This window comes from Onychostoma macrolepis, chromosome 23 (assembly GCF_012432095.1).
Source record: "Onychostoma macrolepis isolate SWU-2019 chromosome 23, ASM1243209v1, whole genome shotgun sequence".
Taxonomy (NCBI): domain Eukaryota; kingdom Metazoa; phylum Chordata; class Actinopteri; order Cypriniformes; family Cyprinidae; genus Onychostoma; species Onychostoma macrolepis.
The window spans coordinates 17234198-17260758 of record NC_081177.1 but is presented as its reverse complement, the minus strand read 5'-3'; the positions used below and the strand labels follow the sequence as shown (position 1 = coordinate 17260758).

Below are 26561 nucleotides of genomic sequence, written 5' to 3'. Positions count from 1 at the left end.
TGTGCTTACATTTTGATATTAATTAGTCTCACATACAGAATCAATGGCCATAGTAAATGTGACCTTTAGTAAATTTACCTGAGGAAGATTTTTTTTTTTTTAAATAATTAAAGAATCGTTCACAACGAGGTCAATAACAAGACTTAAAAACATAACCAGTAAGCTACTTCAATTAAATTTAGTAATACTTAAATGTGTAAATGTCACATTCTTGTTTGTTTTTTAGAGCAGAAACAGAGAGAGGCTTGTCCAGAAAGCACATAATAGAGGGTAAGTCGTGTTAAAAATATTCATGATTGCAGATAAACGGAAAGGAAAAAATTGCACATTACAGCTTTAAATAGTCTTTGTTTTTCTGGCCTTCAGGTCTAAGGGCATCACTGGAGAGACTTCAGTTAGAGTATGTGGACGTAGTCTTTGCTAACAGACCTGACCCCAACACGCCAATGGAAGGTAGGTGTGCTTGATGGGATGCTGGGATAGTTTTTGCATCTTTGACTCCCAGCACTGGAATGGCTCACTTAACTGCTTTGCACTAAAGCATGGGACTATATCAGACCAACTCATATAAGAGATCAAACACATTGAGACCAATGGCAGAGAGTTGTTTAATCTTTAAGTTGCAAAAGTTCCAAAAATAGTCTAATCATCCCACTCATTTTGTAATAAACTATGTCATACGGAATAATTAATTGTCTGTCTCGGAACGTTGAGCAGTGAATGGAGCATGTTGTCTAAGTGTGCTGCCAAGATGATTCGAGTTTGCATCACAGCAGTTGCATCCATTATGCATTTAATGGTTGAGTCAAGTTGTAATTTAGTCGAGGAAGAGTGCATGCTTTCGCTTTGGAGAGGTTTACAAACGCATTAAGTGGACTAGTACATCTACATCTCGTCGCAATAGATCTTTCATTATAGAAAGTAATAGTTTAGAGGGCTAAACAACCGAGGCAGCATGACTGAAGGATTTTAGGTTACTTAGCATATTCACAGCACTATAGCATGGTAGTTTTAATGGAGTCAGATCAATATGCTTTTGGCCCCACATTTCTTTAAAGTTCTGATTGGCTGATAATGCTCCTCTCCTTAAGAATGGTGAGATACTAAACAAATGCAATGTCAATTCAAGTTAAGCTGAGTTGACATCATTTAGTGCATAATTTTCATTACCACAGACATTAATTTTGATTTGTTCCTTCTTTTCCTTAAAATAAGGGCTAAAATCTAGCTTACATTGAGGTATTAATAATGGAAGTTAAATGGAATGTTAAAATACTAAAATGCTCATCTAAACAACTTTGCAGCTCATTTTAAGAGAAGAATCAATCTAAGTGCCCTTATAAAACCGCAAGCCTCACATTTCTGTCTTTAAACCCTACAAGCTTTGGTCCCGTTCACTTCCATTATAATGTCCTCAGTGTAACTTCTATTTTTGGCTTTTTTAAAGAAAATGAGGAATGAATGGAAATGAAATTTTAAGGTAATCAACATCTTACAAATGCTGGTAATTGAGCCCAACTTGACTGAACTGTGACGATACCTTGCTGTACAGCTGTGAGGGGTATGTGGACAGATTGAGACTGAGCCTGATGCTTCTGAGGTCATGGTTGCTCGTGCTTGTCACAGACCTCGTTCAAGCGTGGATTTGCAGAACCCGCTCTGGTCCAGTTCTGCTGCCTTTTTTTTTTCTTCTTCTTCAGAGATTTCATTCCATTTGCTGGTTGGTAAACCTCTTTTCACAGTCTTTTGTTTGTTTGTTTATCACCAGGAGATCCATTTAACACTTCAAAATCAAGAACATTCATCATAGAAGGTACATGGTACCCTCAGTGAGAGTTTTGACCTCCTGTCTCCAAAAGCATTTTATGGCTTTGATTTGTGATAGTTTGCCCTCTTTTCCTGGTGTGAGAAACCTGACCGTGTCCATAAAATGCTGAAGATTTCCAGAAGTTCCTATTAAACCTTGTATGCCGTAGAATGATTGATTTCTTTGACTATCCTGTCCATCTTGCAAGTGAAATTTGGAGAAGGTCATTGCGTCTTACTGACCCGGGATTATAGTGTCTTTTTTTAATCCATTTTATAAATTTTTTTGTTGTTGTTGAATATTTACCATTCATTCCATTTTAATATCTTCTCCATTATTCATTTTTCCTAGAAATGCAATTGTTATGTAGGTGTTGAGCGGATCAATTTTTGGGCTTTGCTTGTTTTTTTGTTGTTTTTTTTTCTGTCAGTTCAGACATAAATACAGTACAGTTGCATATATTATTCATATTATAATCAAATGTAAATAATTACATTTATTAAAACACTTTAACCTGCTTCTGCTCATACTATGCTTTAGCCTAATATTTAGATTTTCTTAAAGCCAATAAAAAACTATATAATAATTTTTTGCAAGATGATTGACTGCAGTGTCCTCAGCTTCCCTGCATGTGAATATTTTATTACTGCAAGTGGTTGCCCTCTTTTTTGCATGTGTCTGTCTTTTTTGATATTTTCTCTTTGTCTACTGATTGTTCACACTGATATTATTCACAAATCTTAAAAAAAAAAAAAACATAAACTGCTACTGGTGAATTGCAAAAATTCTACCATATGAACACATAGCTTGTCTTCATATGTTAGTACAGATTGGAAATTTGATTTACTAGAGGTTTGTGAATGCTGTCCTTTCCTGCCTGCAGTGTTTTACTTACTAAATAATAGTAAAAAATAATTGGATGATTTGTCATATGACCTTTTTGATTATGTTTGTCTATTTAAGTATATATTTTCTTTTTTTGAAGTTTAATATGTGGGAATTTCTTGTGGTGTAGCCTCATCATTAAACTATAAAATACAGAAATAAAATAAAATAGTAAACTATGTGAATAGGAACACAGTAAATATATTGGCATCTAATGTGGGTTTTTTAAAAGAGACTGTAGAGATTTTTAAATGAGCAGCTTTTTGGAATCCTTTAAAATGTTGCTAATCTCAATTTTTTGAGAATTTAAGTCTGAAGGATGGAGACCTGCTACTTCTTCTTACATTAATGTTTGTGTGAAACTACTGCAGTGTTCGCTACAGTGCTTGACAGATATTTTCTATTATTAACCGTTTTTTAAATCCATTTTATCTGGTTCCTTTCTCATAATAGGATATGTTCATGCAGCAGTGTAATAATCTCATAACATGAAGAAGATTGTAGGCCGGACCGTGGAAAATTGCTTCTCTGCTAAATGTCAATGAAATGCAGCCTTGTGGAGATGTCATGCAGTCCGGAGTCACACTCTGATTTATTTTCCACCCACTGAGAAACTCTTTGAGTAGAGTTACTATAACATGCATAACCTTCAGGCCATTTTTAATTCCCTGTCACTTTGTATAAAGAAAATATGAATAATGGCTTTTGTTGCTCTTAGCCTTTCTCAGAATCTACTTCTGCTCCACTTCCATTACTTTACTGTTATATTCGTCCTTGTTTTTTACTGGCTAGGTGTATTGCGGCCATCTTACTATCTCTCTCTGATCACATCTGCTTTTGTTCCTCGGTCCCTCAATATCTGAGTGTTGTCTGGACTTTGATAGTTAATATTTTGATTGACAGAGACGGTTCGAGCGATGACCCATGTGATTAACCAGGGAATGGCCATGTATTGGGGCACGTCCCGCTGGAGCTCCATGGAGATTATGGTGGGTTTGAAAGCACAGTGAATTGTTTAATGCATTAAAATAAAGCCTTTTTGTTTTCAATAAGATAAATGTTGTATAAAATAAGTTTTTGGGTTGTCTCATTTGCTGTCAGAGTATTTTGGATACATAAGCATTATGCTGATTTATCTAATTTAACCATTACTTACCCACAAAATTGACCTTTTTTGCTGTCATAATGGCAAATGACAGTCATCCTTTTTGGACCTTTTTTTAATTATTTTGCTCTATGTATGAAAAAATATATATATCGTCGTGACCACAAATTATTATTTTGCTACCTTGTTTTAGTTAATCGTAGCTACATTATACTAATTTGTCCCTTATTTTATTTAATCGTGGTCACATTATACTAATTTGTTCCCTCGTTTTAGTAAATATGGGACACTGTGCTAATTTGTTCACTAGTTTTAGTAAACTGTGGCTATATTGTATAATTCATTAACTAGTTTTAGTAAATTGTGGCCACTTTATATAATATGCTCCATTGTTTAAATTGTGTCACATTGTACTAATTTGTTCGCTAGTTTTAATAAATCATGGCTATGTTGTACTAATTTGTTCCCTTGTTTTAATCAATTGTGGCAAAATTTTTATTTATTTTTTTTAGTAAATTGTGGCTACATTGTACTTAAAACATGGTCACAAATGAAACATATATTTGTTGTTGAGCTAATGCACTGAAAAAATGTTGGTATAGAATTTACTTTTAAACAACTTTCAGATTTACATGGCAAGTAACACATTAAACTTGTAGAAGTAGAAAGACTAAAATAGTATTTTCTTGTAAAACATCCTCCAGTTGTCTTTGTTTTATACAACTAGAGGGGAAAAAATAATATCTTACAGTGTGCATGCAGGGAGATGCTTTTGATGATAAAGAAATCTGCACACACATATAAATGGATTTGTTCTGAGCAGCTGTGAATATGTGTGTATTATTGAATGTTTTTCAGGAGGCGTACTCAGTGGCACGACAGTTTAACCTGATCCCACCTGTCTGTGAGCAGGCCGAATATCACATGTTTCAGAGAGAAAAAGTGGAAGTACAGTTGCCTGAACTCTTCCATAAGATAGGTGTGTGTATGTGTGTTTTTGCTAGATAAACATTATTTTTCATGCAACCTCAGAAAATGAAATGAAGTAACGGAGTTGTTGTAATGGTGGCTGGTTTATTTGTGCAGGTGTGGGTGCCATGACGTGGTCTCCGCTGGCCTGTGGAATCATCTCAGGGAAGTATGACAGCGGTGTGCCTCCTTATTCCAGAGCCTCTCTCAAGGTATTCCTCGGCTATGTGTTACCATCTGTCCTGGCTGTTGTTGGTGGTGGTCTTCATTGATGACTCTGTGTGTGTGTGTGTTTTAAATGAAGGCCTTGCTTGAATTTTCGTTTGTATTTTGGGATTTTTTTCTATCACTTTATTGGATTGTGAAATGCTCCAACTCATCTGCACACGTGTGTAGATGAATGCACAAACACTTTTGTGTTTCTTCTCTTTTCTTTGCTGTGATTATAGTGGCTTTCCATACATATCTTTACACACAGCCATTGAGTGCTTTTGATTTCTGAAAGGTTTTATTTAATGTACATCGCATTGTATGCATAAGAATACATACAGATGTACAGTAAGTAGACTGCAACACACGCCCAACATCTCAGTAGCATGTTCACCTGATGTACACATGAACATTTGTAAATATACATAATTAGCATGATAATACATGATTAACATGATTAGAATTAAGTATGGAAGCAACAAAATTACAAATAAAAATAATAAAAAACAGTAAAATCCAAACGTATAAATACTGTAGGCTATTCCATTGAAAAGTATTCAAAATATGAAAAGTAGCATGCATATTTTAAATATAGTTTAAAAATAGTTTAGAATTTATTTGCAGATAATATTTTACAGTTTTGTGCTTGTTAATCATTTTGAAATATCACCCCCAAAATTGTAATTCTGCTATTATATACGCTATACTAAAATTAACATTAGCATTTAAAAGTTTGGGGTCAGTTGTTTAAAAGTGAGATTAAAGATTACATTTATAATATATATTTAATAATATAAACATTAAAGAAATTAAAGTTCAAAGGTACCGCATTTGTTTAAAGAATCCTGATAAAAATGTATCAGTTTCAACAAATGTGACCCTGGGCGACAAAACCAGTCTTAAGTGTCAATTTGGTTTGTTAGAATCAGATAATATTTGGCTGAGATACAACTATTTGAAAATCTGGAATCTGAGGTTGCAAAAAAATCAAAATATTGAGAAAATCGCCTTTTTAAAGTTGTCCAAATTAATTCTTAGCGATGCATATTACTAAACAAAAATTAAGTTTTGATACATTTACGGTAAGAAATTTACAAAATATCTTCATGGAACACGATCTTTACTTAATATCCTAATGATTTTTGGCATAAAAGAAAAATCGATAATTTTGACCCATACAATGTATTTTTGGCTATTGCTACAAATATACCCCAGCGACTTAAGACTGGTTTTGTGGTCCAGGGTCACAAATACATTTTTCTTGGGCACCAAATCAGCATATTAGACTGATTTCTGAAGCACACTGAAGACTGAAGTAATGATGCTGAAAATTCAGCTTTGCCATCACAGGAATAAGTGACATTTTAAATTGTAATGAGATTTCATAATATTACAATTTTACTGCACTTAATTAATCAAATAAATTCAGTCTTGGTGAGCAAGAGAGACTTTTTTCAAAAACAAAATCAATTACAATTTTGAACAGTAGTGTATGTGAAAATTCTTTAAAACATTACTTTTTGTGTGATCCATAAAAAAATATTTTTTTTTTAATTAATTTCTTTTTTTTTTTTTACATGAGATGGGCTTTCGTCTAGCAGCGAGTAGCATACATTATAACATTTATACAACTTTCATTTAATAATTAATAATTAATATCTACAACATAGCCCTGTCCTATTTCTTGTGAGAGATTCTTCAGTTGAGCAAAATTTTGAGAAGTATGATGTTCACCACCTTTAGGCAGCTGGCACCCATCATATTCCCACTCCACTCCCATCAGCACCCGCTCATAAAGCATGTTCCTGTGGCTGTGTGTGCAGATATCATCCATTCCATCATTACTTCACAAACACAATGAATATCCAGCAGCTATTCCTGTGGCTCATCAGCTGGTGGCGTGTGGCTCTCTGAGCAGGTGTGCTGTCTGTTTGAAACAGGGCTACCAGTGGTTGAAGGACAAGATCCTGAGTGAGGAAGGCCGCCGTCAGCAGGCGAAGCTGAAAGAGTTGCAGGCCATTGCGGAGCGGCTGGGCTGCACGCTGCCCCAGCTGGCCATCGGTAATACTGTCCAGGCCTTGCTGCTCTCTCTCTTTCTGTCTGTCTGTCTGTCTGCCTGCCTGGAGCTCAGGACAGGCTGTGTGTCCTCGTCTCCTGCTTCTGTCCTGTGTCTTGTTGTCTGGGGTCTTGTGTTGGCAATCTTGTGTCTGTTAAATATCTGTTTCTGTTCCTGAACTTTGTCGACCATTCAGAGGTTTTTCCATTCACTGACCTGATGCCATGGGATAAGGTTTGGTTGATCAATATGGACCTATTAAATTATGCCGGTAAATTAATTTGACCTGTTCCGTGCTTCAAGTCTTTAAAAGTCATTAAGTGCCTTAAATGTTTTGCTTAAAGGGATAGTTCACCCAAAAATGAAAATTACCCCATGATTTACTCACCCTCAAGCCATCCTAGGTGTATATGACTTAATTCTTTGTGTTCTGATTGAACACAATCAGAGTTACATTAAAAAATGTCCTGGCTCTTCCAGACTTTATAATGGCAGTGAATGGGGGTCAAGATTTTCAAGGACAATAAAGTGCATCCATCCATCATAAAAAGTGCTCCACACAGCTCCAGGGGGTTGATAAAGGCCTACTGAAGTGAAGCGATGTGTTTGTGTAAGAAACTTTAGAAACCATAATCTCTAGCTTCCACTGTCGTATGCTCATTCACAAGAGAGTGGCATTTACTAGAGATTAAAATAGATAAAGTTTTAAATATTGATGTTTTTCTTACACAAATACATTGATTTGCTTCAGAAGGCGTTTTTTAACCCCCAGAGCCGTGTGGAGCACTTTTTATGATTGATGGATGCACTTTTTTGGGCTTCAAAATCTCAACCCCCATTTACTGCTATTATAAAGATTGGAAGAGCCAGGACTTTTTTAAAACAACTACAATAGTATTTGTCTGAAAGTAGAAAGTCATATACACCTAGAATGGCTTGAGGGTGAGTATATAATGGGGTAATTTTCATTTTTAGGTGAACTATCCCTTTAAGGCACTTAAGGCAGGAATACATTGGACAACTTTTGCCCAGATTTTTCTGCAATTTGCAGTCTGGTCTCTGGAGGAGTCATGACTAGTTGGTAAAAGTCAGAGACAGTCTGCAGATTTTGGGCAATTGGTATAGTATGTGATGGAAACAGACTTGAATTTTTGTAATTTCAGACTTTTAATCTATACAGGGTGGAGCATATCAAACATATTTGATATCCGTAGATTTTAAAACACATTGTTTATATTTCTCATGCTTCATCTAACAAGGAGGTTCATGTTTCTGTGTGAGTTTGTTGTGTTAACAATGACTTGAAAGTCTGGTAGTGTGTGATCTTTAGTCGTTTACTCTGTATGTGCACAGCAAGTGATGCCCAGTGACTTAAAATCTGTTCAGGTTTTAAAAGTCACGTCGTGTATTCCAGCCTTTAGTAGTAAGAAAACTAGATATCCATAAGAATTCCTCTCTAGATGGACAGTGAGTATAATTAAACGCTGATTTCTTGTCTTTTGTATACAAATGTTTAAAAAAACTAATTAAAAAATGTTCAAAAGCTGTCGCTGGGGTGGCCCTTTTTCAAACAGTGCTAAAATGTACTATTAAGATATTAAAATGTACACTTAAAGTACTAATGCACACCCTTTAAGGGTATATAAAGTACAAAAGTGTCCCTTTTGAAAGGATGCAACCCCAATGACGGCTTTCGATTGTGTATTTCAGTGTGTAAGGCAGGCTTACCCGTGGTTCTTTGCATTATTACTTGTTGTTCAGGTGGTCTCTTCCTGTCTTAGTGGGCTGTTCTTGGCCAGAATAAGTTGTAATGGACCAGACTAAAATTCAGAAGTCTGCCAATGTGAGACTTTCTTAACGCTAAACCTGTCCCAGAAGCACAGAGGTCAGTGTTTGCTTTATAGGAACAACAAATGATGTTAGTCCAGGAATGTGTCCTAGTTGTGTAAACACACTAAGCATATAAAACAAACAAGTGATGGCTATCATTAATCAAAGGGGAAACAGCATAAGTAATTGCAACATTTTAGATTAGGTTTCCCTGTGTAGCTTCAGGATTTGTTGCTTGTATCCACACTAATAATTTGTATAAGTTTATTTAATAGAGCAGTAAAGGTCAGAGTAACAGCAGGGGTTCAGTAGGTTAGTCCTGACTGGTAACTGCAGACCAGATACACATTGTTTGGCACTTTATGTGATTGTGTATCTGTTCTTGTGGTGTGACGGTTTTAATGTGATGTGGCTTTCTGCAACCTGTGAATGTTTTTTTTTAAACGTCAAAGTTAACATTAAGCTCAGTTTACTTCTATATTGTTAATTATGTCTGAGTGAAACAGGATATTCAGTGATAAAAATGTTGTGGATTTACTGTACAGTAAGACAAAGAACATGTTTTAAGCTTGGACAACTTATTTATTCAAGTTAATGCAAGTGAGTTTAATAGCTGGGTAGAGCCTAAAATAAGCTTCCTCCTGTGTGTCGGTAGTAATGGAACAAAATTCCAGTTTATTTTTATAGTTTAAAATGCACCTGCTTCAGCAGTAACTGCTAAGTTCAGGTTTAATGCCCACACTTTAGCTTTCTGTCAAGTACACCTACCTCTGTCTTTTTGCTGTTCGGTGTTCTGACATTGTTGGTTATATAAAAAGCACACAGGCCTGAATTGCTTTCATCTCTCCTCAGAAAATCTAATATCTAGAGAATTAGCTTTTTGCCTGAGGCTAGATCTCAGGTTGAGCTTTCGAATGGCTTTCACATTTACAGTTCTAGAGTCTTCTGTTGACTGTTTAGAGAGATGTGAAGTGTCTGTGCTTTGGTGTGTCTCTAGCGTGGTGTCTGAGGAATGAGGGGGTGAGCTGTGTGCTGCTGGGAGCCTCCAGCACTGAGCAGCTGATGGAGAACATAGGAGCCATTCAGGTGAGCCACTCGCAGCAGGATGCATATATGAACATTTATTTTGGCATTGATTTTCATTCTGTTAGACATGGTTTTCATTCTGTTAACAGAAAAATATTGATGAAATGCTGAGGTTTTCTCAAACAGCAATTGCACAAGAACAATGTGTCGTAACAAGCTGTGAAAATTAGCATTACGTAATTTTTTTTAAACAAGCTACAGCTTAGAATTTTTTAATTAATGACGAGATTTCACTGTTCACACCAGAAATTCGATATATATAAATGCAAATATGAAATGTATTATGTAATTACAAAAATAATTCTGGTGATTTTTTTTTTTTTTTTTTTTATTACAGAGCATGTCAGGGCTATATTGCTTAAGCAAATATTTAAGCCAATCAATATTTAAGAGTATAAATATACCTCAAAGCCACTCAACACTTCCACAATTATTGCCCTAGAAAAAGCTCATTACACACACACATTAACCTCTTTTATTATTATTATTATTGTTGTTGTTGTATTTTAATACAAATTGCGGTTACAAATAAAACATTTTGAGCAAATAATTTAAGATTTTAAATCAGTAAGATCACATTAAAAATATGAATTTGATTACTAAATAATACAACTGTAAAATAATGTATTTTATTATATTACTATTACTATTGTACTACTGTTGTACTATTGAATTACTTTAAAAAAACAATTAATAATAGTGATTTTATTTTACAGTACAATGAATATACTAATATTTATGGATGTGTTAATTTCTACATTTTTAAATGTTAAACTATCAAGCTTTTATTGTGTTGGAAAACCGCTAGGAGCCCTTAAAAGCTTCTTGTTTTGATATTTTGATGGTTGATGCATGTTGCATTCCCAACATTAAAAAAAAAAAATTATTAATGAAACAGCAAAAATGGAAAAGGTAACATAAAAAAAAAAAACATATTAGGTGTTTGTGTTTAGCCAACGGATTTTGTTATTAATAAATTTGTAACATTGAAAAACACATTAAACTTCAACCCAACGTTCTTTCAGGTTCTTCCAAAATTATCATCATCAGTTATACATGAAGTGGACAGTATCCTAGGCAACAAGCCCTTCAGTAAAAAGGACTACCGGTCTTAAAAGGAAAGCCAGTGACACTGTGTCGACCTGCTTCTTTCTCTGAGCTTTGACTGAAAAAACATTGGCACATGGGACCAGCACTGTCACAGGTCCTGCAGGAGACGCCAACTCACACACTACATGGAGTCTGCCGACATTAGCCTGATAGGAGGCCAAGAACCGCACGGGCAGAAGGGAAGCATGCTCACGTACAAATCAGCTAGGCCGGCTCAATAAGCAGAACGCTGCTCCAAGAAACCACTGAAATCAAACGCACCGGCTCGCTTCCTCCTCCCCTTTGAAGTAGTGCAGTATTAGAGATCCAGAATTTGTACTTAGTCTAGAAATGCATGAGATCCACTGGCCATGGCACATGCTTTTTTTCCTACATTTTGGAAAACAAATACATTTGCATACGCTCACAGGAAGTAATTAAGTTGATGAAGCACTTTGGTGAATGCAGAAAGTTACATGACTGAACAAACTAAATAAGGCATTGGATGTTACTCATCTCTAGTTTCATATCGAAATTGTTAGCCAATATGCTTGTTTACAAGACCTCATTTCTACAAGCTCTATCATTTCTGGTTGTGTTTTAGTTTTAAACATAGAAGGGAAAGCTATTGTAGAGTTACACATAATACTGTATAAAGCTTTGGGTTGTGAGACCGTCAGAAATATAGACATTAAATACAGGCCTCAACAAATGTGCAATATTTGAAAGTGTTTATAAACCCATTGTTCTTTTCTTTTTATTTTATTTTTTTACTTTTTAGAAGCAAATGACCTAGAACAGACGGAAGTTGAGTGGTGGTCTGTGTGCTCATTTGTCGTCGCTTCGTCGGGCTGCAACCAAAGAAATTTAGCTCCATCCAAACCACGCATACAAGGTCGTTTGATCACGCGACTTATTGTTTAAAATGTTGTTTGGCACTCGTCGTATGTACTCAGTGTTTTATGCCTTAATGTTGTGCATTTTAAGTCGTTTTCGATGTGTGTTACTATTTATTTCTATATTTTAATGCATGTTAAGTTACCAGAATCATTTTGAGCGCACTGGATTTCATTTTTCAGTCTGCCAGATTTTTTGAAGGCATTGCGAATTTAAGGTTTTATTATTTGTTGGTATTTATCAGTTTTACCTTGTCATGTTTAATGTGTGTTGTCCTCCTGTATATGTGGTTGTGTGCGTCTTAAGTTTATTTTTTTATTTATTGTTTGTCCAATGGCGCCCTCTACCGGCCGGAAATACAGCACTACACATTAGCCTAGTACTCATTCGAAAAAAGTTTTAAAAATTAATAATATGTGCAAGGCTGTGGATCTTTTCTTCTTAGTATAAGTTATTTCGCATGTGTTTTCCATGAAACATTATAACATTATTCCAGATGTGTCTATAAAACTGGTAAATCATATCTTAGACTTTTTCAAACTAATTACTAGATTATATGCCTTATTTAGTATTAATTCGAAATATTCAGTGCTGGCAATCAGAATATAGAACAGCGTAGGCTATGCATTATGGCATTTTAAAACCATTAGTGGTGAATGGTAGGGGTAACACAGGCTTTATGGAGTAATTTATATGTTATAATAATTATTCACTTTAAAATAATGCCAAAATAAATGTATAATATTTCAAGGCAGTTCAAAATATTCTGACACTCATTCCAATATGAATGGACTTTTTACTGAATTTAATCTTCAAGTCGCAATACAGTTGGCCGCATGTACATAGTAATGAATTTTAATAATGGCCAATTATTTTAGTGTAGAACGATGCTTATGCTTGGCTGGGTATGAACGTGTTGACCAGTAGTTGGAATGCAATGCAGTTTATATGGGTATATTGTCGCCTGAGCTACATCGAGTCTTAGCAGAGGAAATGTGTCAAACATACTGTTAAACAAGAAAAAAAGCGGAGAGATTATTAATAATATCTGTAAGGCTTTTTAAGGTAGCACTTTAACCAAAGACCACAGGCTTTGATAGAAGTGGAAGGCGTTGCTTCAGTTGCCTTTAGCTGAAAGTCATTGTAAATGTCCTTATATTTGTCCTTTGTATGTTGAGTCAGGCTGCATCTATCATATGAGACTTTAGTGGTTTGCTTTCGCTCAGGAAGCCATAATATGTTGTCAGTAATTAGATGGTCAAATTGAGCCAGTTTTACCAGTTTAGTCATGTGGAGGATAAATATCATTGAATGAGAATTTGTTGGTGTACAGTTTTTTTTTTTTTTTTTCCTGCAAGGATAAAGGTTGTTGTCGAATGAGCCCAAGTTGAGTACTTTGCTGTAAAATCAGTCCAATATTGTCAACAGAATTAACTGTATGTACAGGAAATCTGATGTTTTGAAGCTGATTTGATAAGAATAGACTGTTTTTTTGGTATGACCTATGATTATGACTTTTGTTAACTGTAATATGACCATTACTGTAACAGATATGCATTACGTTATGGTGATTTCTGTAGATACATATATGGAATGGTTTGATAACATGTATATAATCTAAATATATACATATACTATACTGGTCTTAATGACCATTATCACATTTGCCTTCATTTATTTTTTCATTGGCAATTGTTGCTTATGACATTGTGCTTGAAGAAAAAAATATGTACAGCTTCAAACAACTGAAAATAAATTATTCTAAAATTCTTTAATTTAGTCTTTGTGTTTTATGTGTCTAAAGACCATAAAGGGAATACATTTATACATTTATTATGGTTAAGTGCACAACAAATTTTACACATGATTTATTTATATATAATTTTTGAAAATTATTCAGAACATTACTGGGTGCCAAGAATTTATTATTTTTATTAAAACAGAGTATTTTGTTCTGGAAAACTGATTAGAAGAAGGAAAAAGTACCAGTACAATGTTTTCCCCCCTTTTTTGGTCAATCTAAAGAATTCTAGTTCAATCATGTGCAAATTGCAAAGTAATGTCAATGTTCTTGTGATTATTTCTGCCCATTAAACACCTAAAGAGTGCACACGTAACAGCATATGAAATATCTCAATTATTTAACTGCTGTTATCAAAAACATTCTTTAAAAATGCAATGCCTATTTCTACACCCCTTAGAGACATTTAACCATGAATAAAACATTTGTAAGCTTCCAGAAAATCAACCATTACAAAACAAAGAAAAGGCATCAACCATGTTTGCCATGGTTGCTGAGAAAACAAGGTTTTAAGTACTATCTTTGGCCCTGGCTTAGCTGCAGAAGTATTGAAATATACATTTTCTTTGAGTTCATTGAGAATGCAAATCACACTTTACAAATGTATTATGTAGAGATGGTACTGTACAAAAATAAATCTGTAGCAAAAACTCTAAAATGACAAAACACTGGTTCAGTATAACAGAAATCATAGTGAGTATAAGGTTTACAGTACAGTTTTCTTTAAAATAAAATTGTACACAAGAATTCACATATGAACACTTACATTCATACAGTATGTACACAGGTTAAAAAACAAAACAAAACAAAAAACTCCAGTTTCATATTTTTGTATTACTTGAAATATTTTGAAATACGGACAATATGTCAACACCGAAATATTATACACCGAAGTAACACATTTGCTCATATTTGTGCAACAGTCTACCTAAATTCTTAAAGAAATTATTACTTAAAATATTCATTATGAATGATGCAAGATACCATTAAAAAAAGTATTCCAAAAATTCTCACTCAAGACAAAACCTGGGGTTAAATGGATACCAAACCATAAAATATGAGGTTAAATAAATGACAACAGAAGTTTGATTTTTGGGTGCACTGTCCCTTTAAGGCCCTTGTTTTCCGATCACTTTGGCACTGGGTGAAGCCAAGGCCTTGATTTGGTGCTTTTCTTGATTAGAGATCAACTGAAGTCATCAGGAAGTTCAATCTCCCTGAGCAGAACTGATGCTGAAAAAACTCCTTTGAATTCGTCCTCATCCAGGAGGAACTTCGATATGAATAGTCTTCTCCTTCACGTTGGACTTCATGTTGTCCACTTTTCCTTGAGAAAGTGTATCATTTATTGACTAAGTAATGGAAGTCTCCAGCTTAACTGCCACAAGAGTTTGTCCTCGTCAGAGTCATCTGATGGTTTGGCGGACCTTTGTGTTCAAAGATATAAAAAACCTGCTACAAGGCTTTAATTTTAGCCAGAAGCCCACTCACAAATTCAAGCAGGTCAGTTTACAGTCAGTGAAACTCTTCGTGTCTGTTACTGAACTGAGTGGGATTGCTATACTGACGAGTCCTTCCTTTTGCTTCTGCTAGTATTCTGACTAGACGTGAGCCCTGTTACAAACAAAATGACTATTATTTGAGCTTGCTGTAAAATATGAAGGTTATTTTGAATTACTAACAGTGAAATTACCCTCTCGACAGCTCGGTCCGACCCAACCATTGAGACAGGAGCAGCGTCCATTGCGTGGATTGCACTGACCTCCGTTGAGGCATTCACATCTCTCTGAGCAGTCAGGCCCAAACTGATTCACTCCACAGTCTGATAGGAATTTAAAAATACATTTTTGACTAAATAACTCAAAAAAAAAAAAAATTGACTCAAATTCGGTGGAAGGCTTACCTATATCACAGCGAGAGCCCATTTTCCCAGGTGCACACAGACACCTGCCACTGACAGGGTCGCATGGTGTGTCTCCGTCACAGTCACATTTGTGGACACAATTAGGCCCAAATTGACCTGGATCACATTCTGAAACACAAACATACAGTTTTTATATATATATATATATATATATATATATATATATGTATGTATGTATTAATTATATCTAATTTATCATCCACATCATACAAGAACTCCTCTGCACCTCTATCACAGCGGAGTCCTTGATATCCTGGAGGACAGAGACAGCGGCCAGTTCCAGGGTCACAAGGTGCATTGGCACGGCAGTCACACAAAAGCTGGCAGCGATGTCCATGGAAACCAACAGGGCATGCTTTTGAAAAAAAAAAAGAAACATTACATAACTGGCTAAAAATTGCAAAATTAGATGAAATAGGTGCTGTGTTTTCTCACCATGCTCGCAGAGATGACCGTAGTACCCAGGAGGACAGTGACACTCGCCCGTCACTCTGTCACAGGTGCTGTTATTTTTACAATCACACATTTCCCTGCAGTTGGCCCCATATCGGCCTCTGGGACACTCTGATCAACACAACAACATGTTTAAACAGCATTTAATAACCTATAAGCCATTTTTTATACTATACATTAGAATGTTAGATTCCTAAATGTATTACTTACTTTTTATTTATTTATTTTATAATTATATAATCGTATTTATTTTAATTTATTTTGTTTAGACAAAATTGTATTTAATAGAATAAAATTATATATTCTATTATAATTTCAGATATTTATTATAGCACATTAACAATTTATTTTAATAAACATAATATTATAAAAACAAAAAATATCATTTATTTTAGAATTTAAAATTTCAGCTGAAAATTATTATTGAATTTTTATATCCATGTCACTGTGTTTTCATTGTATTGAAAGCTGTGTCTGCAGAATTTCTATGTCCGTGTGAACTGTGCACAATCAGCTGACCTCTATCACAGCTGTCTCCTGTCCAGCCCAGCCCACAGGTGCAGTTTCCTGTGACCGCGTCACACAGTCCTCCATTACTGCAGTTACAGCGCTGAGCACAGTCCTCCCCAAACCAGCCCTTAGGACAACCTGAGACACAATTACATCAGCTTATTTCATACAAACTCAGCAAAATATTACTCAATCCCTTCACCGTCACTTTTAACAGGAATACAGTCAGACCTTTGCCACAGTCTTCCCCTCGCTGGCCTGCTTTGCACACGCATCTGCCTGTGACCGGATCGCTCCGGGCCCCTTCACCACACAAAGCCACTCGTGCACAGTCCTGCCCGTAACGCCCTGATGGACAGGCTTTAGAGAGAAACTAGTCTGTTAGTAATTACACTGACCTTTAAAAAAAGAGAGACAATAATTGTAAAAGTGTGACTAACTGATATTGCAGTTTGGTCCAATGTATCCCGGTGGGCAGGTGCAGGTGCCAGTGCTGGTCTTGCACACTCCGTTATTCAGACACTGGCACTCCTGCTCGCAGTTGGGACCATAACGGCCTACCGCACACTCTAAAACAACAAGGCATTATGGGTACGACATCCTTCATGCGACATTACAGTAGTAATGAGGATTTGCACCTTTAAAACCTCTCAGAATGTTAATGTGGATTCTTCAACAATGGGCATTTTGACCACTAATGAAAATTACTACTTTTTTTTTTGCAATAAAAAAAACTGTATCCTTTGTCCTGTTAAGGCTGATTTCATAGCTTTTATATCCTAAACACATATAACACATAAATAACATTTTCACACTTTTTGCATTATTTGACAGTTACAGATTGGAAATTACTCACAATAAAAATATTCTCCACGCAAATATCTAGATTTTTTTTTTTTTAATTCTTACATCTCTTATTTAATCTCAAGCACATTCCTACCATGCTTTCTACTTGGTAAATAGGTTTTGATAAAAGTTTATAAAGTGTGATGGCAGTAAATGGTGCAAATATATAAATATAAAACTTTTAATAATACTACTTTTTCACATAGTAAATATTGAGTCTTTTTTTTTTTAGATTTTCATACAGTAATTGGATAAAAATATAATTAATTTATTAATTTTAAATTTTAAGATATGGAACAAAGCTAAAACAATATCTATATATTTAAGGCATTTGAAAGGTAAACTGCGAATAAAAAATCAAAATATGCATATAAAAAGGTATTTAATAAGACATAAGGTACCATTAGTTAACAATGTTTAATTAACTAACAAGGAGCAATACATTTTAGTATTTATTTATTTTTGTTTACATTAGTTAATAAAAACACAAATGTTCACAGTGTTAGTTCATTAAATAATATTAACAGATACAACTTATGATTTTAATTATGCATTAGTAAATGTTTAAATTAACCAAGATTAATAAATTCTTTAAAAGTATTTTTCATGGATAGCTCATGTTAACTAATGTAGTTAATTAATGTTAACAAATGAAACTTTATTGTAAAGTGTTACCATTAGTTTAAATAAAAATCAACACCTGTGACATAACAGTACTTGTATTCAAATAAATAAGAGCATATTTGACCTGTCTGGTGTGTTTATCAATGAATTACTATATTTTTTCCACCCAGCCAATATTGTCAAATCTTTTCTGTTCATCTCGAATGTATGTGACTTTTTAAGACGAAAGAAAGTGAGATCATGAAGGCCACACCTGTATCGCACTTGCTGCCTTGATATCCTGGAGCACAGTAGCAGACACCAGTGACAGGGTGACAGAGCTGATTAACCTCGGAGCACTGGCACACCTTATTACAGTTCAGTCCGAACGTACCTGACTGACACACTGCAGAGCAGAGGAACACAACAACCTTTGAGATCCAGGGCAGCAGGGTTAGTGTTTAACAACTGATAAGCTGTCAAAGACATTTCGTTGAGTGTAATGAGATCAGGATATAATCACTCACTTCGCTCGCAGCCGTTACCAGTATATCCAGGTGGGCAGCCACACTCCCCGGTCACATGGTTACAGGAAGTGCTGCGAAGACAGTGGCATCGCTGAGCGCATCGCTTCCCATATGAACCAGGCAAACAAACTGAAAGAGCACAGATGAGTTACAGTACTCTGGATCTACCAGCAGGGGGCAAACAAGATAGACTTTGGGTAAATTACTTTTCTCGCAGTGCAACCCTCTCCAGCCTGCAGGACAGATGCAGGTGCCAGTGATGTGGTGACATGGGGCGTTGTGATCGCACGTACACTGCTGTTTACAGCCTGGACCGTATAAACCTTGAGTACATGCTGATCAAAACACACAGGATGGAAATAAATGTATGTTATGTCTTCCCAAAATAGATATTTTTCCTTATGGTCAGTTTTTAAAGCAGACATTATGATGACTTCTGAGGCACTATGTTGTTTTTTTACCTGTCTCACAGCTTGAGCCCATCCAGCCTGCTGGACAGGAGCACCTGCCATTCTGTCGATCACACACGCCGCCATTCTCACACTCACACTTGCGTTGACAGTCGATGCCAAAGTTTCCAAGAGAACATTCTGAACACAAAACACATAAACAGGGTGTTTGAAAAACTAAATTGGCAATTTGGCAACTGAAAGTTGCTATATATTTTCACTGTTATGTGAATTTTTAGAAATGCTGTTGTGTATCAAAAATGTCTGGTTTATGTCTTACCCAGTTCACATGCCACTCCAGTCCATCCACTTAGACATGTGCATTGCCCGCTGATTCGATCACATGACCCTCCATTCTGGCACAAACAGTGCTGGTGGCAGCCCACACCATAGAAACTAGATCGGCACTCTGGGAAAAAAATGCACAAAATAAAGACAAAGATCTTCTCTATCATGTGAACTTTCAGTTGAACATGATTCTTGAGGTGTCAACTGATTACATTTCATTTAAATCATTTCATAATGGAATGCATAGAGTAAGTGTGTGTGTGTGTGTTAATAATAATAATAATAATAATGGTGTTTTTTTTCCAGTGGCGGTAATATCTTACACCATTTTACAAGGCTATTAAGTTTACATTAAGTTTTAAACAATACAGATTTAGACCCCCTGGAATTAATTCTGTTGTGCTCTATCTAGCTGTTAATATATACACAGTATATACAGGTGCATCTAAAAACAATTTGAATATCGTTTTTTTTGTAACATATTTCAAGAAGTGAAACTTTCATATATTCTAGATTCATTACATGTAAAGTAAAACATTAAAAAAAAAAAAAAAAAATATTTTTAATTTTGATGATTAGAGCTTACAACTCATGAAAGTCAAAAATCCAGTATCTCAAAATATTAGAATATTTGAGTTTCATTAAATGACCATCTCTACAGTATAAATTCCGGGTATCTCTTGTTTTTCGATACCACAATAATGGGGAAGACTGCTGACTTGGCAATGGTCCAGAAGACAATCATTGACACCCTCCACAAAGAGGGTAAGTCACAAAGGGTCATTACTGAAAGGTGTGGCTGTTTACAGAGTGCTGTATCAAAGCATATTAAATGCAAAGTTGACTGGAAGGAAGAAATTGGGTAGGAAAAGGTGCACAAGCAACAGGGATGACCAAAAGCTTGAGAATACTGTCAAGCAAAGCTGATTCAAACACTTGGGAGAGCTTCACAAGGAGTGGACTGAAGCTGGAGTCAGTGCATCAAGAGTCACCACACTCAGACGTCTTCAGGAAAAGGGCTACCAAGCCACTTCTGAAACAGAAACAAAGTCAGAAGCATCCTACCTGGGCTACGGAGAAAAAGAACTGACTGTTGCCCAGTGGTCCAAAGTCCTCTTTTCAGATAAAAGTACATTTTGCATTTCATTTGGAAATCAAGGACTGGAGTCTGGAGGAAGAGTGGAGAGGCACAGAATTCAAGCTGCTTGAAGTTCAGTGTGAAGTTTCCGAAGTCAGTGATGATTTGGGGTGCCGTGATGTCTGCTGGTGTTGGTCCATTGTGCTTTATCAAGTCCAAAGTCAATGCAGCCATCTACCAGGAGATTTTGGAGCACCCTATGCTTCCATCTGCAGACAAGCTTTATGGAAATGCTGATTTCCTTTTCCAGCAGGACTTTAGCACCTGCTCACAGTGCCAAAATCACTTCTAAGTGGTTTGCTGACCATGATATTACTGATTGGCCAGCCAACATGCCTGACCTGAACCCCATATGGAATCTATGGGATATTTTCAAGAGAAAGATGAGAAACAGTGAATCCAACAATACAGATGAGCTGAAGGCTCAATAGTGCCTCAGCAGTGCCACAGGCTGATCTCTTCGATGCCACACCTCACTGATGCTGGAATTTGTGCTAAAGGAGCCCCGACAAAGTATTGAGTGCATAAATGAACATACTTTAAAGAACTTGAACTTTTCTGTTCTGCAAATCCTTTTTTTGATTGATCTTAAGAAATATTCTAATATTTTGAGATATTGGATTTTTTACTTTCATGAGCTGTAAGCTCTAATCATCAAAATTAAAAACAAACAAAAAAAAAAACTTTTGAAATGTTTTGCTTCACATGTTATCAATCTAGAATATATGAAAGTTTCACTTTTTGAAATAAGTAAAAAAAAAATGAACTTTTTCACAATATTCTAATTTTTTGAGATGGACCTGTATATATATATATATATATATATATATATATATAATCATTCTGTGTGTGTGTTTTTGTGACATGAGGACACAAAATTGTATAATGACAGGTATTAAAAGGAGAAGGTGACCTATGAGGACATTACCCCATGTTCCCCTTTTTCAAAAGGCTTATAGATCATACAGAATGTTTCCTGTGAGGGGTAGGTTTAGGTGTAGGGTTGGTGTAGGGCAGGGCTCCTCAAATCTTTCCCTGGAGGGCCAATCTGCTGCAGAGTTTAGCTCCAACCCTGATCAAACTCACCTACCTGTTATTTTCTAATGATCTTGAAGACTCTGATTAGCATGCTCAGGTGTGTTTGATTAGGGTTAGAGCTAAACTCTGCAGGAGTGGGCCAGATTTGAGGATGCCTGGTGTAGGGTGATGAAAATACGGTTTGTACAGTATAGAAACCATTACGCCTATGGAATGTCCCCACAATTCACAAAAACAAACGTGTGTGTGTGTGGCCACAAAACCAGTCATAAGTTTGAAATTGAGATTCATACAATAATCTGAAAGCTGAATAAATAAGCTTTCCATTGATGTATAGTTTGTTAGGATCAGACAATATTTGGCTGAGATACAACTATTTAAAAATTTGGAATCTGAGGGTGCAGTAAAATCAAAATATTGAGAAAATCGCCTTTAAAGTTGTCTAAATTAAGTACTTAGCAATGCATATGACTAATCAAAAATTAACTTTTGAACGGTAGGAAATTGACAAAATATCTTCATGGAACATGATCTTTACTTTACATCCCAATGATTTTTGGCATAAAAGAAAAATCGATAATTTTGCCCCCTACAATGTATTGTTGATTATTGCTACAAATATACCCGTGCTACTTATGACTGTTTTTGTGGTCCAGGGTCACATATATTATATATATACACATCTCTATTAAAGTAACATCAGTTAATCAGATATCCCTGGATAAATGTAATAAGAAAAATCTCTGCATGTTTTTGATTAAAGAAAGTATAAACATCTCTCAGGATTGCGTGAGGACAGTTAAAACACTACCTTGTTCACAGCTGTTCCCTGTCCATCCTGCTCCACACTCACATTTTCCATCAGCAGGGTCACAGGTGGCATTATTGTGGCAGTTGCAGGTTTGACGGCAGCCAGGGCCATAGGTGCCAGCTTCACATGCTACGACAAGACAGATATAGATACAGACAAACATGACACTCTATACACAAGGAACTACAACACATTCTGAAATACAATGCCACCAGGTTTCCACATCAAAGGCAGAGCTGTAGCCTGCAGACACACATCAGGATGAGGCTGTGCCGCCATTCGTTACTTCACATGCAAAGTGTGCCGATACATGGACACACAAACTCAGAGCATCTGTTTTATTGCTTTACTTTTACCTTACACGAAAGACAGAGGGAATGCTTTGAACATGCTTCTTGTTACCATTTATTGTTATGGGAAGTTGACTCCAGTAAAATGACTCACTGGTGTTGCAAAGAGGCCCGACCCAACCAGATGGACACTGGCAGTCTCCAGCCACGGGGTGACAACGACCACCATTCAAGCACTGGCACTTCTGCTGGCATTCAAAACCATGAAAACCCTCAGGACAGGCTGTTGAAGATACATACATACACTTAAATACGTTAACTGGACTAGTTTCAGTGATATTATGCCCCTTCTCCTCTCCTACGTTTTTCACAGTACGTTCCAGTCCAGCCTGGTAAACAAGTACAGGCACCGCTCACATGCTCGCACGCTGCTTCATTCTCACACTGGCATCTGTGACGGCAGCCCTGGCCGAAGAAATCCTCTGGACACTCTAGAAAACGCAATGAAAACATCAGAAAATGCTAGATTTGTGTTCCCTGGAAATGCCAGTAGTTGCTCATACTTTGATCACAGCGTGGTCCCGTGTAGCCCGCTTCACAGTGGCACTGCCCAGTCACAGGGTCACAGCTGCCCACGCTGCTCCTGCAGTCACACTGGTTGGCGCAGTTTGGCCCCCAGCGTCCCGCCTCACAAACTGCCACAGAGTATACATGTCTCATTACATCAAATAATTAATTCCCACTCTACCACTGAGATCATGTTATGAGTGAAGTAAAAGGACCAGATTTATTAAAGCAGTTAACTGGGTTATTTTCGGTTTTCCTGGCAGATGTTTTTGCAACAAACTGCATGTAGTGGATCCACTGAGGGCAAGGATCATTTATGTGCAGAAACCTGATGCAGGTGATTGCAATGGTTTGGCTGGAATGTATGGTGAGATAGGCACTCAGAAATAAATAAGGCAAAGTCATAAGCTGACTTTTCACTTCTTTTTACAAGTCATTAATTTAAAAAAATAAAATATATAAAAAACTAGCATTGACGAATTCTTAAAATTATAAATTCATTAAATGATTAAGAGTATTAGATTCAAAAGATATAAAACAAAACAACAAAAAAATACTAAAAATTCAAAATACAATATAAAAATAAATGTCAGTGGAGCAAGAAATATATTGATATATTTATAATATAAATAAATAAAAAAACATGTCAATGGATATTATATGTGTGTGTGTGTGTGTGTGTGTGAGAGAGAGATAATTATTTGAACTAAATAATTATATTTTGCAATTTTGCTTAAAGTGTATTTATTTACAAAAATGCTGATTACAATTATTAAATGCTGAAAATAATTTATGCAATTAGATCTTATTTAAAAGACTTGTTTTAATTACAACCTCATTAAATTATAAAGATTTTTTAGATTAAAATTAATAGAAAATAAATGTATTTATTTATTATTATTATTTAAATAATAATAACAACAACAACAAAACACATGCCAAAAACAATTTGCCATTGAAATAAGAAATATATTTATATATTAATTATAAAAAATGTTGTCATTTTTAAAAATATATATTTGTCATTTTTTAACTCATTTTTTGCAATTTTGTTTCTCAAATGTGTATTTATTTACTGGAGACTGATTAACATGAATAGAAGATTACATTTATTTTTGCATTGATGGGGTAGTGATTCTACTTGAGCTTTGTCTACATTGAAATAAGTATGTGACTGTTTGACTGGATGTGATGTGACGCCAATTTAGAGAACAGTGTAAAGGCATTATGTGGAGCTTCATTTTGGGTGAACTCAAGGTGCTGTATTATAAATGCACATAGATTACCAGATGCAAGCTGACCAGCAACGGGTGAGGTACAAAAGTGTGTGTAGTGGCAATGCAAGAAGGTCTGGATTTTGTTATTTTATGGGGCATGACGAGGCAAGAATGGGTAGTTGCCACAGCGTGACCAGCAAAGGTCAGCCGGTCCTGTAGGACAGCTCAGTCTTATGTTACATGGCTGAGGAGAAACAAATCTTGTAAAAGCTGAGCCTAAAGCAATGTGTAATAGTGATAGATGTCAAAGAGGCTGCCTGACATCCATACAGTCTCAGTGATTACTGAATGGCTGCCTCATATCTATTGTGCTTTCTTTCGCTTCTAGGTTCAAACAGCTAAATCTGAATGAAGTATAACTTTTAAGTGTGCCCTTACCTTTCGCACAGTTGTGTCCTGTCCAGCCGTCTTTACAAACACAGAAACCTGTCACATGGTGGCAATGCCCGCTGTTTTCACAGGTGCAGCGCAACTGGCAGCTGAGCCCAAAGTGCCCAAATGGGCAGACTGATCGAAAGAAAACAAGATTCACCACCATGTCGGTGTAATCAACAGATAACGTAAAAGCTGAGGAAAGCAGACTTCGAAAACCAGAAATATGCAACAGACTCTTACAATGTGTTACACAAAACCATGGCAGACGTCTGGTACTGAACAGAGTTCTGATGATCCATTAAGATTATGAAAATTAAATATTAAATCTTACCATTCTGACAGAGATTTCCCATGTATCCCGGTGGACAAATACAGCTGCCGTTTTGCTGATCACACAATCCACCATTATCACAGGAAGGGCATAGCTCTGCACATCCCAGCCCCCAGCGGCCCTCTTCACACTCTGTTCATTCATAAAGGGATAGTCCAAAAATTTAATTACCTAAAAATGTAATAAATATGAGATAAAAAAATCGAAATTATGACATTAAGTCAAAATTCTGAGATTAAAAGTTATTGGCATTGTGTCATAATTGACTTTTTAGGCCAAAATGCTCTGATTATTTTAACTTTTTAGGGTCACAATGTTGATTTTATCTCATAATTATGACTTTTTGTCATAATTTTTACTTTGTCAATTTCGTATTTTTATCTCATAGCTGGCATGTCAGAATTTAGTGGTTTCATTCATAATTATGACATAGCATGTTATAATTTCAACATTTTATCCCATAATTATAATCAAGTATATCATCATTTTGACTTACTATCTCATAATTATGATTTACCAAAGCATTCTTTTTTTCTTCCATACTTTAAAGGGATAGTTCACCCAAAAATGAAAATTCTGTCATAAACATGACATGAATACATGAACTGACATAACCAAATAATCAAGGTAAGGGGTAAAAGTTTAAGTAGACTGTAATTTTAAACCGGTGCTTGAAGACTGTATATAACTTTTTCTTATTCATACTTGTCAACATGGGAGTCCTGACAGCATCACAGCACACTTCACATTTAAACACACACACACTCAGCCAAAAGCCACAGACTGTTCATTAGCAGCTAATAGTCGCCACTGGCTCTGTGGCATGGCTTCGCTCCTCTCTTTCTGCAATGCGGCTCATTATGACTTTTTGTATTTGAGAGAGGGTCCGTGAGGCCCGTGAGCAGGGATATATTACCATGCTTATGTCTGTGATCTTTGGCTCAGCAAAATGCGGCTAATAATAGACCTCCAAAATCACAGCAATTTCTCCGCTCTAAACTACCCTGTCCACTCCAAAACAGAACAGAATGAAAAGTCATTAATGGCAAAACAATTTTCCTCTCTTTTAAACATGTGCAGAGCAAGGAGAGAAAGCAGAGGTCAGCGTGTTTAATTTGGTTCAGATGAAACACCATGTAAATGCGGTTCCAGACCAATTTAGAATATGTGATTTGGAAAGTGAATATGATGGTTCGCTTGCAAACTCGCAACTATTTGTCTCGTTTCTTTTTTTTGTTTTCAGTACTTCTTAATGTGCTGTTTTTCTTACCTTTCTCACAGTGTTGTCCCGTCTGCCCAGCAGGACAATGGCACTTCCCAGTCACTGAGTCGCATGGAGCTCCATTACAATCACAAGACTGTGAACATCCAACTCCAAACTGTCCCACAGCACACTCTG

General features: G+C 35.9%; 2 protein-coding genes across 9 annotated transcripts in view; one reads left to right on the top strand and one right to left on the bottom strand.

Annotated features, from left to right (window-relative positions):
* kcnab2b (potassium voltage-gated channel subfamily A regulatory beta subunit 2b) overlaps positions 1-13704 on the top strand; it is an 89441-nt gene extending 75737 nt beyond the window's left edge. For 6 of the 7 annotated variants that reach the window (XM_058763020.1, XM_058763019.1, XM_058763018.1 and 3 more), the window contains 8 exons: positions 227-270; positions 367-453; positions 3596-3681; positions 4656-4776; positions 4884-4978; positions 6917-7037; positions 9860-9948; positions 10974-11961. In XM_058763020.1, the coding sequence (XP_058619003.1) occupies positions 227-270; positions 367-453; positions 3596-3681; positions 4656-4776; positions 4884-4978; positions 6917-7037; positions 9860-9948; positions 10974-11063 (733 nt within the window). In that variant the 3' untranslated portion in view covers positions 11064-11961. Of the gene's footprint in view, positions 1-226; positions 271-366; positions 454-3595; positions 3682-4655; positions 4777-4883; positions 4979-6916; positions 7038-9859; positions 9949-10973 lie in introns of all 7 variants that reach the window. The other variant, XM_058763014.1, reaches the window with a different exon arrangement.
* Positions 13705-13778: 74 nt separating this feature from the next.
* Positions 13779-26561, bottom strand: part of megf6a (multiple EGF-like-domains 6a) — a 65508-nt gene continuing 52725 nt past the window's right edge. Inside the window, exons 18-37 of one of the 2 annotated variants that reach the window (XM_058763010.1) lie at positions 26433-26558; positions 25163-25294; positions 24835-24963; positions 23176-23307; positions 22975-23103; positions 22767-22895; positions 22323-22451; positions 19328-19456; positions 19060-19188; positions 18805-18933; positions 18599-18727; positions 18346-18477; positions 17063-17191; positions 16854-16982; positions 16632-16760; positions 16095-16223; positions 15886-16014; positions 15639-15767; positions 15429-15557; positions 13779-15349 (exon numbers count right to left, since the gene is read on the bottom strand). In XM_058763010.1, coding sequence (XP_058618993.1) covers positions 15294-15349; positions 15429-15557; positions 15639-15767; positions 15886-16014; positions 16095-16223; positions 16632-16760; positions 16854-16982; positions 17063-17191; positions 18346-18477; positions 18599-18727; positions 18805-18933; positions 19060-19188; positions 19328-19456; positions 22323-22451; positions 22767-22895; positions 22975-23103; positions 23176-23307; positions 24835-24963; positions 25163-25294; positions 26433-26558 — 2513 coding nt within the window. In that variant the 3' untranslated portion in view covers positions 13779-15293. The remainder of the gene's footprint in view (positions 15350-15428; positions 15558-15638; positions 15768-15885; positions 16015-16094; positions 16224-16631; positions 16761-16853; positions 16983-17062; positions 17192-18345; positions 18478-18598; positions 18728-18804; positions 18934-19059; positions 19189-19327; positions 19457-22322; positions 22452-22766; positions 22896-22974; positions 23104-23175; positions 23308-24834; positions 24964-25162; positions 25295-26432; positions 26559-26561) is intronic. The other variant, XM_058763011.1, reaches the window with a different exon arrangement.